We start from the raw sequence: 16,600 nt of genomic DNA on the forward strand, positions 1-16,600 counted from the left end.
GGCCGCGGCCGAGGGGAGGGGGCGGGGAGGGCAGCCGACTCCTCACTCTTGCCTAGAGAGAGGGATCATGGGGCGTAAAGAGATTGCAAACCTCAAACCACGTACAGCGGGCGATACGCGTCAACCAAACATGACCAACGGAAGCCCGGAGCCTCCCCCTCCTCGCTTCCCCGCCCCCGTCCTCCGGACAGGCGGCTAAGAGAGCCAACCCGGCTGCCGCTCGCCGTCCGAATCCCGTCAGGACCAATGGGAGCACGGGGGGAGGGCGGAGCCAAGCCGCGTAGGGTTGGGCTGCGCGCGATTTCCCCCCCTCGCCTCAGGCTCCGCCCCCGCCCCCTCCTGGTCGCTGCTCCCGAGTAGTTAGTACCAGTGAAGTGCGGGCGGCGATGAGAGCCAAAGTTGTGCTCGGCTCTGCGCTGCGGGCTTGAAGGGGCTCTAAGCAGCTTTGCGCTCCGCCCGCCAGGGCCGCCCGCGGCCCCGACCCGCTCCCCGGCCTCCCGCCGCCCCCATCTCTCCCCCGCGCCGCCGCCCCCTCCCCGGCGTCCTCTCCTCAGGAGTCGCGGGCCCCCGGCACCTCGGCCCGGCCCCGGTCCCCGCCAATGCCGGCCATGGTGGAGAAGGGCCCCGAGGTTTCAGGAAAGCGGAGAGGGAGGAATAACGCGGCCGCTTCAGCGGCCGCCGCGTCGACCGCCACCGCCTCTGCCGCTACGGTCGCCTCGGCCGCCGCTGCCGCCTCGGCTGCCGCCGCCGCCGCCGCCTCCTCCGCAGCCTCGGCGTCTGCTGCCCCCAGCAATGGGCAGAATAAAAGTTTGGCGGCGACGGCGCCCAATGGCAACAGTAGCAGCAACTCCTGGGAGGAAGGCAGCTCGGGCTCTTCCAGCGACGAGGAGCACGGTAGGTGGCAACCCGCGCCCGCCCGCGCCCCGCACCTCCGCGCCGGCAGCGCTTACCGCCCCTCTGCTTCCCCCGCAGGTGGCGGCGGCATGAGGGTCGGACCCCAGTACCAGGCGATGGTGCCCGACTTCGACCCGGGTGAGTAGCGCCCCGTTCGGGGCCCGCCCGCCCCGCCCCCGCGCGAGTACAGTCGCGGGGACCCCGGGGCCCGGGCGAGCTCGGGGGGATGGAGAGCCCGGCGACAACTTTCTTTTTGTGTGTGTTCGCCCTGCCGTCCGAGGGGAGAACAGCAGGGTGAGGAGGAGGAGGAAAACACAGACGCGCGCGCGCGCGCACACACACACACACACACACACACACACAAACGTGTTCTGCAAACGTGCATTAGACACGGGGGGAGGCCGAAATCGCCCCCTGTTGGGTCGTTTCAGCTGCCCCCTGGCACCTCCGAGGACAGAAATTGGCGGCGGCCACACCTGGCTTGGGGCTGCGAAGGTCCCTATGTTCAGGTGAGGTGCGCTTCGATCAGCGCCCGGGGTAGGGGTGGCAGTGTCGATGAGTTCGAGTACGGCCAGCGCCCCGGATTTTGCATGGCTCGCTTGTCTCAGACACCCCTTTTTCCCGTTGCCAAGCGTTGCCCCACATTCATTTTACTTCTACTGCCTGGCCAGTCCCTGGGCTTTTGCTTGCTCTGCATTCCCTTCCCTTCCCTTCCCTTCCCGAGGGCAAAGGGAATAACGACCCCCACCCCCCACCCCCAATCAACTAATAAAAGAAGTGTATTTTACCGAGGATGCCTGCTGGGCGAAGAGAGGCTCACGTGTGGCAGTTTGATTCTTAGGACCTATTTATTTGTAAATGCATGTCTTATTTCCTTTTTTTTTAAAGGAAGGGGTTATGAAAGAATAGAACCATTAGAAGCTTTAGCCTAACACACGATTTCCACCTACAAGAAATCCCTACACCCTAGTATAGAGCCTGTTCTTCCCTTGCTGCTATTCTGCTTGAAAGCAAATTAAAGTGATACAAGAAAATCCAATCAGACAAAGGAATTCTTCGGATTTTAATGCATGAGATTCTAAGCCCATCTCCTGTATGAGACTGTCTTTAAAGATTGTTGGTATAGAAATGTTTGAAAGGACGTGGGTTTTATTTCAGAAATAAAGTTCAAAAGAGAATCTTGTAGAGCTGAAGTTAACAGTCTTAATGATTGGAGGTCTGTAGAACTGGAGATTTTTTTCTAGGTTATACCATCAGTTTATTTGAAAAAACAAACACATAAATACTTTTCTAGGAAACAAGACTGCAGAAAATTGCAAGGATCTGATCATTGAAAAATGTGATCCCTCTTAAGCCATTATTAAGGTAATAAACTCTGGATGTTCTTTGAAGTGAAAGTGCACAGGGATCCCTGAGTGACCTTTTGGGCAGGCACTTTGGAAATAAATGACTTTTCCCAAATCTGCCTCCCAAATTTTGATCTGTTGATTTAAATCTCTTAAATTTATGTAGTCCAAAACCCAATTTTGAATTCTTTTTAAACCCCTTTTAAACTGTCTTTTGATAGTTTTTCCTTCCCCCACATCTTACTTTTTTGGTGGTCACTTCTCATTTATGTGCGTGACAGGGAACCACTGGGGGACCAGGCTTTTTCTCCATGCTGGGCTGCTCCATTCCTTGGCTAGCCACCAGGGGAAGCTTACTGTTTGGGTTACAGTTGACCCTATTCTCATTTTGTAGGTCAAGTCCATCTTTGCTTTAATACTCAGGACATAAAACTTGTCACCAAGTTCTCCCCACATACTGTTTTTAAAAATCGACTTCCACAAAGTTTTAGTTTTAGTAAGTTGGCCAGTTTTGGATTCATTTCAGTTACATTAATTTTTAAAGCTTTTACTTAAATATGTTGGATGGGACTAAGGAAAAGAGCATATTTGATAGTAACAAATTAGATTTCTGCTTTTTCTCCTAAATATTGATATCAGTCTTTGCATTGTTAGGAATGTACCTGATTTCTTTGGAGTTATGCTCTTATTTGAAGCAACGTATATAATAGGATCATATTTTAAAGTGTCTTTTTAACTTTGATGGAATATGTACAAATTTAAACTTGCTAGAGACCTACCATACCAAAAGGTAGAATACTGTAAATGTTCTACTACATGGTCTTGCTGCCAACTGATTTAGTTTTTTATATTGACATTTCCGAATTTCTCATTTTGTGCTTGTTTTAACCTGGAAAATGATCTAAATGGTGTGGAATAATTTCGGACCTGTTTTGCCAATCTGTCCAGTTGGGACACATTCTTAGGCTGAAAATTGTGGTACTTTACTGTTTCCCAGTGACTTTTTGGTGTGTTCCCTAAGGGAGGGGAGACTCCCATTTTGTAATAGAGATGGTACGCCATGTTTGTTTCATGGGGAAAACTTTCTTCTTAAGGTTTTCAGACTTATGTTTCTTTTCATGTGTACAAGATAGAAATGATAGGGACTGGAGGGTGTGATTGTTACTGCTTTTTCTTTCTCCCTTTTGAGTTTTCAATGCACGTTTAATCTCCCTTACAAGGATTTTAACAACCAGATGTATGTAGAACTCAGCAGAAAGCTTTTTTTTTTTTTTTAAACCATTTCTCTAGTAAAAGTGTGTGAGTGGAAGAGGTGATATTAACTTTTTTTAAAGTCAGATTTTTACTTATACACAGCATCCCAACTTGACTCTATTTGGCTTTAAAAGCAGTTGGTTGGAACTAGGGCCACCTGATATTCCCTGTATAGTCCAAGGAAGATTCAATCATCCCTCACAAATAGTGAATGAAATAGAACACTGTAGTCCTAAATGGTTGCTTCAGTTCTTAAAATTTAATTAAGACCTAGGATAGATCAGTGGAGAAGGGCATGTCATCTCTGTTTACAGTGAAAGAAAAAGTTTTATCAGTTGAAGTTTAACACCAAGCCAGAGTACAGCACTGCCCCTTTATTCAGGCTTTATTCTCAGTGTAGTGTTCAGTGTGTCTTACCAAGTTCCAAGGTAGAGTCTCTGCTGAGTTGGCACAGGTTTCTTTTAGAATTTAGCAGTCAGAGTGGAGTAAAGAGGGAGGCCTATTCCATCCTACCTACACTATCAAAGCATAATTTATTTTGAAATGAGTGGTGTTTTTCTCTGCAAGAATGTGGTTGTTCCTATTATCTTCCCAATAAGGATGCAGAGGAGGAACCTGTAGCCTATTTCTTTAACATAATTTGTTTGGTTCTCTTCTGTGCTGACCTCTGGCTAAAGGAGCACAATGACAGGATTTTAAGGTTGGCTCATGTCCTTTGTTTCGTAAAGCACTTTCATCCCAAATTGGTTTACAGTATCACAGTTCACTAATAATAAAATTAAGTCTCTTAACAGAACAGAAGATTTTTAATGGTGAAAATTTTTTGAGTTAATGGTCTTTAAAAAACAATTACATTGAACCCAATATACTTAGTCACATTTGAACGTTTTTGGTTGTTTTTGGCTTAACTCTCACTTCAGAATTGATATGTATTCGTAAAAAGTGTTTTAATGTTGAATAGATGATTTTACCAAAGAGGGTGTTTTGACCTGTTTTTCATTTGTTTACACTAATGGTTCTAAGTTCCTCTTTGGGCCCATTACTCTCTATGCTTTAGTTTCATTGTAGAAAGACAATTTATACAAATTATATATCTTAAAATTCATAAGTCACAGTGAATGCTTTGTGATTTAAGCATACTTTAAGACAGCGTTCACTCAAATGAGAGGCCAGGGTTTTAGCAGGTAATAATACATCCTGTGAGTGTTGAACTTCATTAATTAGTGTGGTAGAAAGACACCCAGACCAGTTGTCAGGAGATTGAATGTCCTATCTCTGTGACTAAGAAGGTGATAGAAGATGGAGCTGGTCATTTTATCTCCAGGGGCCTCAGTTTCTTCAATTGTGAATCAGGGATTCTTTTCATTGTTAGTAGTTTATGCTTATGTCAGTTATAGAATAGCATCTTTATAAATTTTATGTTTCTTTTAGAAGCAAAATAGAGTAGAATCTGTGAGTTTGGATTGTCAGAGTCTGTCAGATCTGTTTCAATCATGACAATGTCCCTTGCCAACTGTTTGCTGACCCTGGGCTAGTTATTTCATTTTTTTTTTTTTTTTTTGCCTTCATCTGTAAAGTGAAGATAATAGAACTTCTTACTCAAGAGAAAGTATTAGCTGAGGTAATATAGATAAAATGCTTAGCACAGTGGCTGGCACAGTCCCTGCTAAGTAAATTTGTTGCTGTCCTTACAGTTATGATTGGTGTAATTTAAGTTGCTGAGTAGAGGTCCCTGCCATTGCACTTTGCTTGATAGGTGAGATTGGATTGTAATGAAGCCACTGCTTAGAATGCAGATCGTGTGCTGAGATATTGAAGAGGACTGCTTTTGAGTTAAATATACCTACCATAATTTAAATACTCTTTATTGGAAGAGGGAGAACTAGTCCAAAACATTTATATGGAGGAGAATAGTGAGGTCTAGAGAAGGTCAAGTTTGTTTATCAAACTTTTTCCAGATAGTACAAAAGAAACCTTGAATCCAGCCCTGAGCTAGAAGATGTATACGTTAACCAGGTTCCTGGCTGTGGAGTTTTCTCTCAACTTTTAAGTTCTTGTCTTGTCCCTGAGAGTTAACACTTTTGAAGGGAATACTCCCTTCCCTGGATGGTGACCAGTCTAAAGGTTAGACTGGTTGAGGCTAACCAGAGCTGTTGTTTTAAAAGCAGTGTTAAATTCATTCTATTAAAGAAATTTAGGCTTTCTCTTAGTCATTTTCCTATTTTTTTGTATGTATTTTTTGTTTTTCTTTATTAGAGAAGTTTGGGGTTTATAGAACGATCCTGTGTAAAATACAGGATTCCCACACATCACCCCACCGCGAACACCTTGCATTGCTGTGGAACATTTGTCAAATTGATAATAGCATATCTTTATAATTATACTATAACTAAAGTCCATGGTTTAATTTAGGTTCTAATTCGTTGGTATTTTAAAATTCTTTGGGGCAATTTGGTTGAAAGCAATCTTAGTCTTTGGAGATCAGACATTAAAGTTCTGTCTAGTTGACTACATTTTTCCTCAGTTTATTGTGCTTTTTATGTTTTTTCCTTTCCCCATTATGTATAGACTGTTGTGGTTCAGTTTTTATATAGTTTAGCCTTAACTTTCTTCTAAGCCTATCTTCAGAGGGTCTGTGCTTACTGTACAAATAAGAAAAGAAGACAGTGATCTTTGTTAAGGAGTATGTATTATTCTACAGGGAACTTGAAATCACTTTCTGGGGAGAGAGTTTCTAGTAGCAGAGTAAAATCTGAATAAGATAGGAATTTGGAATTGAATGCTGAATCAGTGATTTGAACTGGGTTGATTCCTACGGCTTTAAGATAGTAATTGTGGAAAACGTGACTCTAGAAATAGGAATACAGTTGCAATATAAGTAATTTCTTCTGTGTGTTCTGCAAGTATTGTTCTTTTATTAATGTATATAGAATTAAAAGTGATATCTAACCTTCTGGCTTCAGTTGTTAACTTTTTAAAATGGAATATTTTAAAGTTGGTTTAATGTGGTAAGTGTTTTGCTAAAATGTTTAAAAGCAAAAATTATTTTAAAATAGCATTAATATGTCATTTAAATGGCATGTTATTGGTAGATAAAACTCTTATTTTTCCCAAATGGGCCAGATTTTTAAAAGATGTCGGTCTTGGTAAGAATTGCACACTAGACATAATTCTTTGAAGTTTCTTGATTTTTCTGAGCTACAATATCATCAGAGCAAAATCGTAGATAATCTGGTGTTGCTGTTTTGTAGATAAGGAGTGGAAGGCCTGGAGAGAAAAAATTACTTGTATTTGTCTGTCTTTCCATACTTAATCATTAAGGATATATCTCAAGGTAGATTTTTTTTCTTTTTTTATTAATTTTTAATTTTTAAAAATATGTAGCAACAAACAAACACAAACATTCTTAACATGTGATCATTTCATTATCAAGGTAGATTTTTTTAACTTGAGGGCATATGAGGTCAAATACCAAGTTTTATACTTTTGGCTGTTTTAGCACTTCATTTAACTGGGTGCACTAATTGGGAACAGTAATACATGTTAATAATTTTAGTATCAATAGTAAGATTAAACTTCTAAAAATTGAGGTGATATTAATTATTATGCATAATTTGAGTGTCTTTTTGCAAATTACTATAAAGTAGGATAGAATGGTAAAGATAGAGTTGTTTAGAACAGAAAATAATAACATGTGCCAACCATTGTGATTAAAAAATGTTAATATTAGGCTACATTTACCTCAGGTGCATAAAGGTTAATTGCCCTTTCCCTCCTTCAACTTGGAACTGATATATATATCATTCCTGTGATAGTTCAAATCCTGAGAAGCAAATGCCAAGATATAATTAAATATGTAAGAGATTCGTTGGAGAAAATGCCTGTGAAGGACAAAGAAGGGAGAAAGTTTTCATGGCCAGGCCTTCTCTCTCAAAGAAGAGAGAGAAGGATGGATGGCTAGAAGAGTCTCACACTGCAGTGTAGACTCTTCTTGGAGACTTGGAGAAAATCTCAGCCAGACCAAAGAGTGTTTGTTAGAGGAGTCTGTGGGGCAAGAATGGCCTGGTTCTAGCACACCTACTGTGTGTGGTGATTGACTAGGAGCAGCCTGGGGAGAGCCTGGCCTTGGTGTGCATGCTGAGACGTATCCCAAAGGTGCCGGGTGGCTGGGGACTGTCAGCTGTTGTCTCTTGGCAGGGAATCTGTGTGGCATGCTCTCGAGGCTGTTGTGATTCCCTTGCAGGTCTTCAATACATACTTATGTATGATAAATAATATATTTTATTGTTATTGTTAAAATTTTTATGTAAATAGGTCATATTATGCATGTCCTTTTTCATCTTGCTGTTTTCACTTTGAAGTGATGCACACATGTAGAAGTAATTGATTTATAGTAACTTCTGTGTAGTATTCCTCTATATGAATAAGCCGTGCAAAGGCTTAATTGGTCTACTTATACTTCAAGAGTACTGTAAAAGGTATCCAGAGTTTCTCTGGAGTAGAAGTCAAATGACTGGGTTGTAGAATATGCTCATCTTCAGCTTGACTAGGAATTGCCAAAATGTTTTCCAAACAGATACATTCCCACTAACAAGGTACAGAAGCTCCATTTTTTCACCTGGTGCGAAATTTATTTTTACCCATGTGGATGTGAAATGATAGCTTGCCGCTTTTGTTGGCATTTTTCTAATTACTAGTGAGTTTGAATATCTTTGCATATGATTTTTGGCCAGTTAGGTTCCTATTTTGTGAATTGCTTCTTTATATCTTTTAGAGTGTTGGTCTTCTTTGTGTTGATTGCATAAATCCTTATATATTTGGGTACTCATTCTTTGTTAGGGTTGGATATATAGAGCTTTTGTTCTCTCTTTAGTTGGAGGGGGAAAATTGAGTATCTTTGATTAGGAGGGAGTACAAATACATCTGATTGGAGACTTTGGCTGAAGAGTGACCTTGGTACACAGGCCCTGTAATATTTGTCACCAGGACCCCCAAAATTCTAAGATGAATGTCACTGAGAATTAAGACATTTTTTTCTGTTTTGTCAAATGAATGTTATTCAGTTTATTTTGTTGCACTAGTAAGTGTTTGACCCCAATTACAGTGCAAGATGACCTAAAAAGCCCTGATTTGACTTTTGTCTAGTATATAGTTATAATAGTATACTAGTTAGAGGTTAAAGTTATAGCTTTGATTCCCATAATGGTCAATTTCCCTCAGAGATTAATGTGCTGTGAATTAAAATTCAGCTGTCTGATGGATTTGTCACTGATTACAAGGTAATGGGTGAGTGTGTAGATGGATAGGTGTAATTTGTCATCATTAAAGAAAACCTAAGCTGGTTTGAACATGTTTACAGCTATTAAACCATTTAATTCTCCCAACAATCATATAAGATATAGTTATCTCCATTTTCCAGATGAGGGAAACAGAGGCACAGAGAGGTTTAGTGTTGTGTTTCAACCCAGTGATTAGCCCAAGGTAACCCAATCTAAGACACCATTTAGTTATAAGATGCACCATTATTTTATATATCAATAAGATAGAAGAAACACTAACAAGGATATCATTGATTGTACAATACAATCAGATTTCAATTTAGTTGTTTTAGGGAGAGAAGCCAGAAATCTTTGTAAAAAAGGACATTTAGATAGGATCAAGGCTTTGTAGCGTCAGTTATTTACATGTGACCCCCAGTGTAGAGTTTTATGTTCAGGGGTGCTAAAATTTGCTTCATGCTCCTATCACATTCCTCCTCTTCCTGGCAGCGGAAACAGATGAAATAGGAGGTATCCGTTTTGGTTGATTGGGGACACATTGGAATGAGTTACCTTACTCTTTTTTTTGTTTTAATTAAAAAAAAATGTTTTTTAAACATAACAACATACGAACACGAACATTCTTACCATATGATCATTCCATTCTTGGTATATAATCAGTAACTCACAGTATCATGTAGTTGTATATTCATGACCATGATCATTTCTCAGAACATTTGCATCAATTCAGCAAAAGAAATAAAAAGAAAAAAAAACTCATATATACTATACCTCTTACCCCTCCAATTGACTGCTAGTATTTCTATCTGCCCAATATATTTTAGCCTTTGTTTCTTTATTTTTTTCTATACCCCTTACCACTCCCTTTCATTGATCACTAGCATTTCAATCTACTAAATTTATTTTAATATTTGTTCCCCCTAGTGTTTATTTATTTTTAATCCTTATGTTTTACTCATCTGTCCATACCGTAGATAAAAGGAGCATCAGACACAAGGTTTTCACAATCACACAGTCACATTGCAAAGGCTGTATTATTCATTATACAATCATCTTCAAGAAACATGGCTGCTGGAACACAGCTCTACATTTTCAGGCACTTCCCTCCAGCCTCTCCAATATACCTTACTAAAACGGTGATATTTATGTAATGCATAAGAATAACCTCCAGGATAACCTCTGGACTCTGAAATCTCTCAGCCATTGACACTTTGTCTCGTTTCTCTCTTCCCCCTTTTGGTGGAGGTGTTCTCAATCCCCTGATGCTGAGTCCCATCTCATTCTAGGATTTCTGTCCCATATTGCCAGGAAGGTTTACATCCCTGGGAGTCACATCCCACGTGGAGAGGCGGAGGGCAGTGAGTTTGCCTGTCGTATTGAGTTTCCTTATTCTTGTATGTGTGTTGAAGTAGTCATGTTCAGAGCTTAGTTTTTTTTGAGGTGAGCCATTTAAGTTTGCCAAATAACAGTGTTATATTGTCTTAATGCATATGAGTATAACATTTCGATATCTTCTACCCCACCCCTCAAATATTTTTTTCAGGTTCAAATTGAATTTGAGCTATGGCATGAATTTAGAGCCATGTCTTGAAAAGGTGTAAAATAATAAACAAATTAACATATCTACAAGTATTTTTAAAAACCCTTGATTACGATGTAGCCATCTGGTTAGTATTGTTACTGCCACTAATTTCTATCCCATGCACACTATTCTCATCCTCCTCCTACACCAAAAAGAAAAAAACAAACACCTGCACACACAAAACCAATATATAAATTTCTTGATGTTATTAGGAAATTTTGTTCTATCTTTCAAAGACAAAAGAGTATGCTTGAAGAAAATTAGATACCTTATTCTGATTGACTCAGTGAATGTGCCACATTTGATTTGATCATAGTCTGATTTAACTAAGGGGTTTTTTTTTTTCTTTTGCCCTGAACCTCAATGCTTGCTTTGTACTTAAACCAGGGCACTTAGGTGAGTCTCTGCTCCTGAAATTTGTCTATGGTTATCTTTCTTCAACAGTTTTAAGTGGACAAAAAGATTACCTGATGGCCCTATGTCTGAAAAACTGACCCTAAGATTACATTTTTGGGTTAAATAAACATTCTTAATCACTTGGAATTGGTTATTTCTGTGGAATTTTGTGCACACACACTCTCTCTCACTCGGAGGTTAAAATTCCCGCTTTATCTTTATTGGCATACAAGCTTCTGGGCTTGGGCTTGTTCTAATTTCAAATTTAGCCTAGCTATGGGGAGATGAGGGTAAGAAAAAAGTAGAGTAAGCACTTAACCTGGTCTGTCTGGTCTTACTCACTAACATAAGGTCTTCTGGGAGCTAGTGTTGCCATGTATTGTTGATTTCTCTGAGAGTGGTACTGTAGTTTTTTGAGCCCCTGATTCAAGTATAAATATCTTAGGAGTCATCTTCTAACTCTCTGAGTTTAGTTTGAACATGTGCTTGGTTTGGCTGAATTTCCTTGAATAGGCATTTTGTAATGGACACTTGATAATTAAACATGAAGTCTAATTGTTTAAAGAATGGAAACTCAAGGAAAAAAATGAGACTTTAAATTGCAATTGAAAACTGATTTATTCCCCATATCTGTGGCTTTCTTAATGAAAATGATATAAATCAAAAAGATACACATCTTGTGTAAGATAGTCTTTAAAAATTTTTTTAAAAATTTAGGTGAAATTCACCTCATATAAAATTAACCATTTTAAGTGAACAATTCACTACCATTTTGTACATTCACGTATTGTGCATCTACGACCTCTAGTTACAAGACATTTTTACTCTCTCAGAAAACCCTGTCCCCATTAAGTAGTTAACTACAATTCTCTTCTCCCACCATCCCTTGACAATTATCAGCTGCTTTCTATCTCTATGGATTTATCTATTTTGGATATTTCATATAAATGGAATTATTATCTTTGATCTTTAGTGTCTGCCCTTTTCCCCTTAGCATAGTGTTTCGAGATTCATCTCTGTTGTAGCATGTGTGGAAACTTGGTTTCTTTTTATGGCTGAATAATATTCTGTTGTATGGATATGCCATAATTTGTTTATCCATTTATCACTTCATGGATATTTGGGTTATTTCTACCTTTTAACTGTTGTGAAGAATGCTGCTCTGAACATTTCTGTGCCAGTATTTATTTTAATACCTGTTTTCATTTCTTTTGATATACCTAGGAGTAGACATGCTGGGCCATATCATAATTTTCTGATATGCTTTTTAAGGAATGACTAAACTGTTTTCTATGATAACTGAGCCATTTTATGTGGTTCTAATTCTGCTACATCCTCACTAACGCTTTATTTTTCATATTTTTTTTTTATTAAGTTTCCTTCTTTGAACTGATTTATCAGCAGAGATTCTCTGTATCCCTTTGGTGAGTGTAGGGCAGTGTTCATTGGGCTAGTATAGAGATTTACAATCCAGTGTCTGCTCTTGAGTTCAGCCTACTGTAGGAGATGTAATGTATGAAGTATGAAAATCCTACTAATGAAAGTATACAGAGGGTACTGTAGGATAGTAGGTCACCTAATCCTTCTTGGGGTATAATTTAGGGTGGGAAATTGAAGAAACTAGGAATAATTTTCCAATGAAATGGTTCTTTGAGCCAAGCCTTGAAAAATGCTAGTTTGTAGTCGGTGTTTATGATTTTAATTACTTTAAACATCAATTTAAAAATTATATTATAAATTTTATAAAAGTATTTATTTTGGCAATTCTTATCTTTTTTTAAAATTGAGCCTGAAATTTCTTTTTAATTGTCTAGAGCTGTGCTGTCCAATAATGTAGCCACAAGCTTCATGTAGCTATTTAAGTTTAAATTAATTATAATTAAATGAAGTTAAAATTTATTGCGCCATCCACATTTCAAGTGCTTAGTCTTATATTTCAAGTGCTTAAGTCTTATATGACTACTGGCAGCCATTTTGGACAGTGCAGAATGGAACATGTCCATCATCTCAGAAAATTCTGTTGGCTAGTACTGATTTAGAGGTTCTGATGAATTAAAAGCTTCATTGTTGCTAATTTATATAGTTCAGAAGTCTTGCCTCTTTGATCAAGGTGCATGCTAAAATATGAGATTGATACAGCTGATCAAATATTATGAGTTCTGTATCTTGAATTCCTTTAGTGTAGTATTTGTTTAAATATTGCTACTAAGGTATTTAAAATAAAGCTTTTTCAAAAAGTAATTAGAAATGGAAAGCATAGGAGAGCTTTGTTTTTTGAGGTGGTTATTTAGTACCTGAGTAAACCAAAAAGATGATTAAGAGGAATGGGACATAAAAACCAGCAATGTAATGGTTCAGTCTTGACTTGAAAGATTAGATTCTTTAAAAACAACTTTATTTAGGGACAACTGATATATGATAAACTGTACATATTTAAAGTATACAATAAGATACATACTAGACTGTGTGAAGTTCCCTTGCTTATTGTTGCCCTGTTATGTTTTTAGTTTTTATTGTTTCTTTTTTAATAGTTTCTTTTACTACATCTTCCCAAATTTACTCATCTTTTTTTTCCTCAGTGTCTATATGCCCTTAATACCGTGTAATATATTTTTTGTGGCAAACATTTTAGGTTTCATATCTAGAAATTTGATTAGTGATCTGAAAAATATATCTCTGCCTAACATGGTCATTCTTCCCTTTAACTTATTTTTAAGATAATTTTTAAAATGTGGTAAGATATACATAACATAAAATAATTTTAATGATTTTAAGTGGACAATTCTTTGATAGTAAGTACATTGACAATACTTTGTAACTTCTACCGCTAACTATTTCCAGACTATTTCATCGTCTTAAACCAAAACTAAACTCATTTAGCAGTAACTCCCCATCTTCCCCTCTACCTCTGGTAACCACTATTCAATTTTCTGCCCCCTTGAATTTGCTTATTTATATAGGAGAAACCATTCAACATTTATTCTTTTTTGTCTGGCTTATATCACTTATATATGATGTCTTCAAGGTTCCATGTGTTGTAGATTATACCAGCACTTAACTTTTTACATCTGAGCAATATTTCATGTTATGAACAAACTGCATTTTATTTATCTGTTTGTCTATTGAGGGACACTTGGGTTGCTACCAGCTTTTGGCTGTTGTGAATAAAGCAGGGGTGAACATTGGCATACACATATCTGAGCCCTTGCTTTCAGTTCTTTTGGGTGTATACTTAGGAGTGGAGTTTGCAGGTCACATGGTACTTCTGTGTTTAATTTTCTGAGGAACTGCCAACTGTTTTCCACAGTAACTGTACCATTTTATATTGTTACCGACAGTGTACAAGGGTTTCTACTTCTCTACTTACTCTCCCACACTTATTTTCAGTTTTTTGAATAATAGCTGTACTAGTGGTTGTGAAGTTTTGTAGTTTTAGTTTGCAATCTTTAATGCTAATAATGTTGTGCATCTTTTCATATACTTAAGGCTATTTGAATATCTTCTTTGGAGCAATGTCTGTTTGAATTCTTGGCCTGTTTTTAAATTAGGTCTTTTTGTTGAGTTTTAGGAGTTCTTTATGTATTCTGGATATTAAACCCTTATCAGATATTTGGTTGCCAAATATTTTCTCCCACTTTGTGGGTGCTTTTCACTTTCTTGATAGTATCCTATGATGCATGGGCTGGCTTTAAGTTGTTATGTACCCTCAAAAGACATGTCCTTTTACTTGATCCAATTTTATGGGGGCAGCCATGCTTTTAAATCCTGATTCAGTATTGTGGGGGTGGGGTGGGAACTGTGATTGGATTGTTTTCATGGAGATGTGACACACCCAGTTGCAGGTGGGACCTTTTAGTTGGATTGTTTCCATGGAGATGTGATGCATCCAGTTGTGGGTGGGGCCTTTTGAGTAGATGAAGATGTGACTCTGCCCATTGAAGATGAGTCTTGATTAGTTTATAGGAGTCCTTTAAAAGGGGAAACATTGTGGAGAAACCTCTGCTTGGTGAAAAGTTGTTTCAGAGCCCACAGAGACACAGACATTTGGAGATGATTGAAGTACTAACAGAGAGAGCAGATGCCTAGACGTGGACATTTGGAGATGCATAGCCCAGGAGACATTACCATGTACCTTTCCATGATTGTTAAGCAAGCCAGAACCCAGAGTTGTGTCCTGGAGGAGGTACATGAAGGTCCAGATGCTTAGAGATAACAATACTGGAATCAGAAGCTGGAAGCAGTGGAACCAGGAATAAGGACCAGCAGATGCCAACTACGTGCCTTCCCATGTGGCAGATATTGGCCTTCCTTGAGTCAAAGTATCTGTAGCTGGATGCCTTAGTTTGGACATTTTTATGGCCTTATAACTGTAAACCTGTAATTTAATAAGTTCCCTTTATAAAAGCCAACCCATTTCTGGTATATTGGATTCTGGTGGCGTTAACAAACCAATACAGTACACCAAAGTTTTAAATTTTGATGAAGCCACATTTTATTGATTTTTTTTCTTTGGGTTATGCTTTGTTGTAAAATCTAAAAATTCATTGCTTATGACAAAGTCCTGAAGATATTTCCCTATGTTTTATTCTACAAGTTTTATGGTATTTGCACTTATATTTTGGTCTTTGATCCATTTTGAATTAATTTTTGTATATGGTAAGAGGTCAGGGTCCACATTCATTCTTTTGCATGTGGATTTCCAGTGTCCCAGTACCATTTGTTGAAGATATAGTTCTTTACTCATTGAATTGCTCCGATAGCTTTATCAAAAATCAGTTGGTCATAATGACTTCCATGTGTGTAAATCTCCCTGGCAACTTAGAAGAGAAATCCCAGGATGATCCGGGACCTGGCCTCAAGGAATTGAGAAAGCCTTCATGACCAAAAGGGGGAAGAGAGAAATGAGACAGTGTCAGTGGCTGAGAGATTTCAAGCAGCATTGAGAGGTTATCCTGGAGGTAATTCTTATGCATTATATAGATATCCCTTTTTAGTTTAATGTATTGGAATGGCTGGAGGGAAGTACCTGAAACTGTTGAGCTGTGTTTCAGTGGCCTTGTTGTTGTTTTTTTTTTTAGTAGCCTTGATTCTTTTTTGTTTTTTATTGATAAAACCAAACAATATACAAATGCGAACATTCTTTTTTTTTTTTCTTTTTTTGCATGGGCAGGCACCGGGAATTGAACCCAGGTCTCTGGCATCGCAGGCGAGAACTCTGCCTGCTGAGCCACCTTGGTCTGCCCAAACGCAAACATTCTTTTTTTTTTTTTAAATATTTTTACTGTAAACAACAAACATACAAGCATTCCTGATGTACAAACATTCTTGACATGGTTATAATCCATGGCTCACTATGTCATTACATAGTTGTGTATTCATCACCATGACCATTTTTTGATTAAAAATTTTTTTTAAATACCAAAAACCCAAACAAACACGTTTTTTTGTTTTTCCTCATGCAAAAGCATTTTTTAAATTTGTACATTTAGTCACTGTCATTATACACTCTAGGCATTCCTAGATTATACCATCTCAATCTTTATCGTCTATCTTTCTTTGTGATTTCATTTATGCCCCAGCTCTACTCCCTCTATCATTCTCATATGCAGCTTCATTCAGTATTTTAACATAATTGCATTACAGTTAGGTAATATTGTGCTGTCCATTTCTGAGTTTTTATATTCAGTCCTGTTGCACAATCTGTATCCCTTCAGCTCCAGTTACCCAATATCTTACTATTTCTATCTCCTGATGGTCTCTGTTACCAACGAAATATTCCAGGTTTATTCACTAATGTCAGTTCATATCAATGAGACCATACAGTATTTGTCCTTTTGTTTCTGGCTAAT

General features: G+C 38.5%; 1 protein-coding gene across 2 annotated transcripts in view; it reads left to right on the plus strand.

Moving 5' to 3' along the window:
* Positions 1–518: 518 nt before the first annotated feature.
* RCOR1 (REST corepressor 1) overlaps positions 519–16,600 on the plus strand; it is a 147,771-nt gene continuing 131,689 nt past the window's right edge. For both annotated transcript variants that reach the window (XR_013160526.1, XM_077123622.1), the window contains exons 1-2: positions 519–894; positions 973–1,032. Coding sequence is in view for 1 of the 2 variants with exons in the window: in XM_077123622.1 (XP_076979737.1) it covers positions 600–894; positions 973–1,032 (355 nt within the window). In the remaining variant the exon portion in view is untranslated. The remainder of the gene's footprint in view (positions 895–972; positions 1,033–16,600) is intronic.

This window comes from Tamandua tetradactyla, chromosome 12 (assembly GCF_023851605.1).
Source record: "Tamandua tetradactyla isolate mTamTet1 chromosome 12, mTamTet1.pri, whole genome shotgun sequence".
Lineage (NCBI taxonomy): Eukaryota > Metazoa > Chordata > Mammalia > Pilosa > Myrmecophagidae > Tamandua > Tamandua tetradactyla.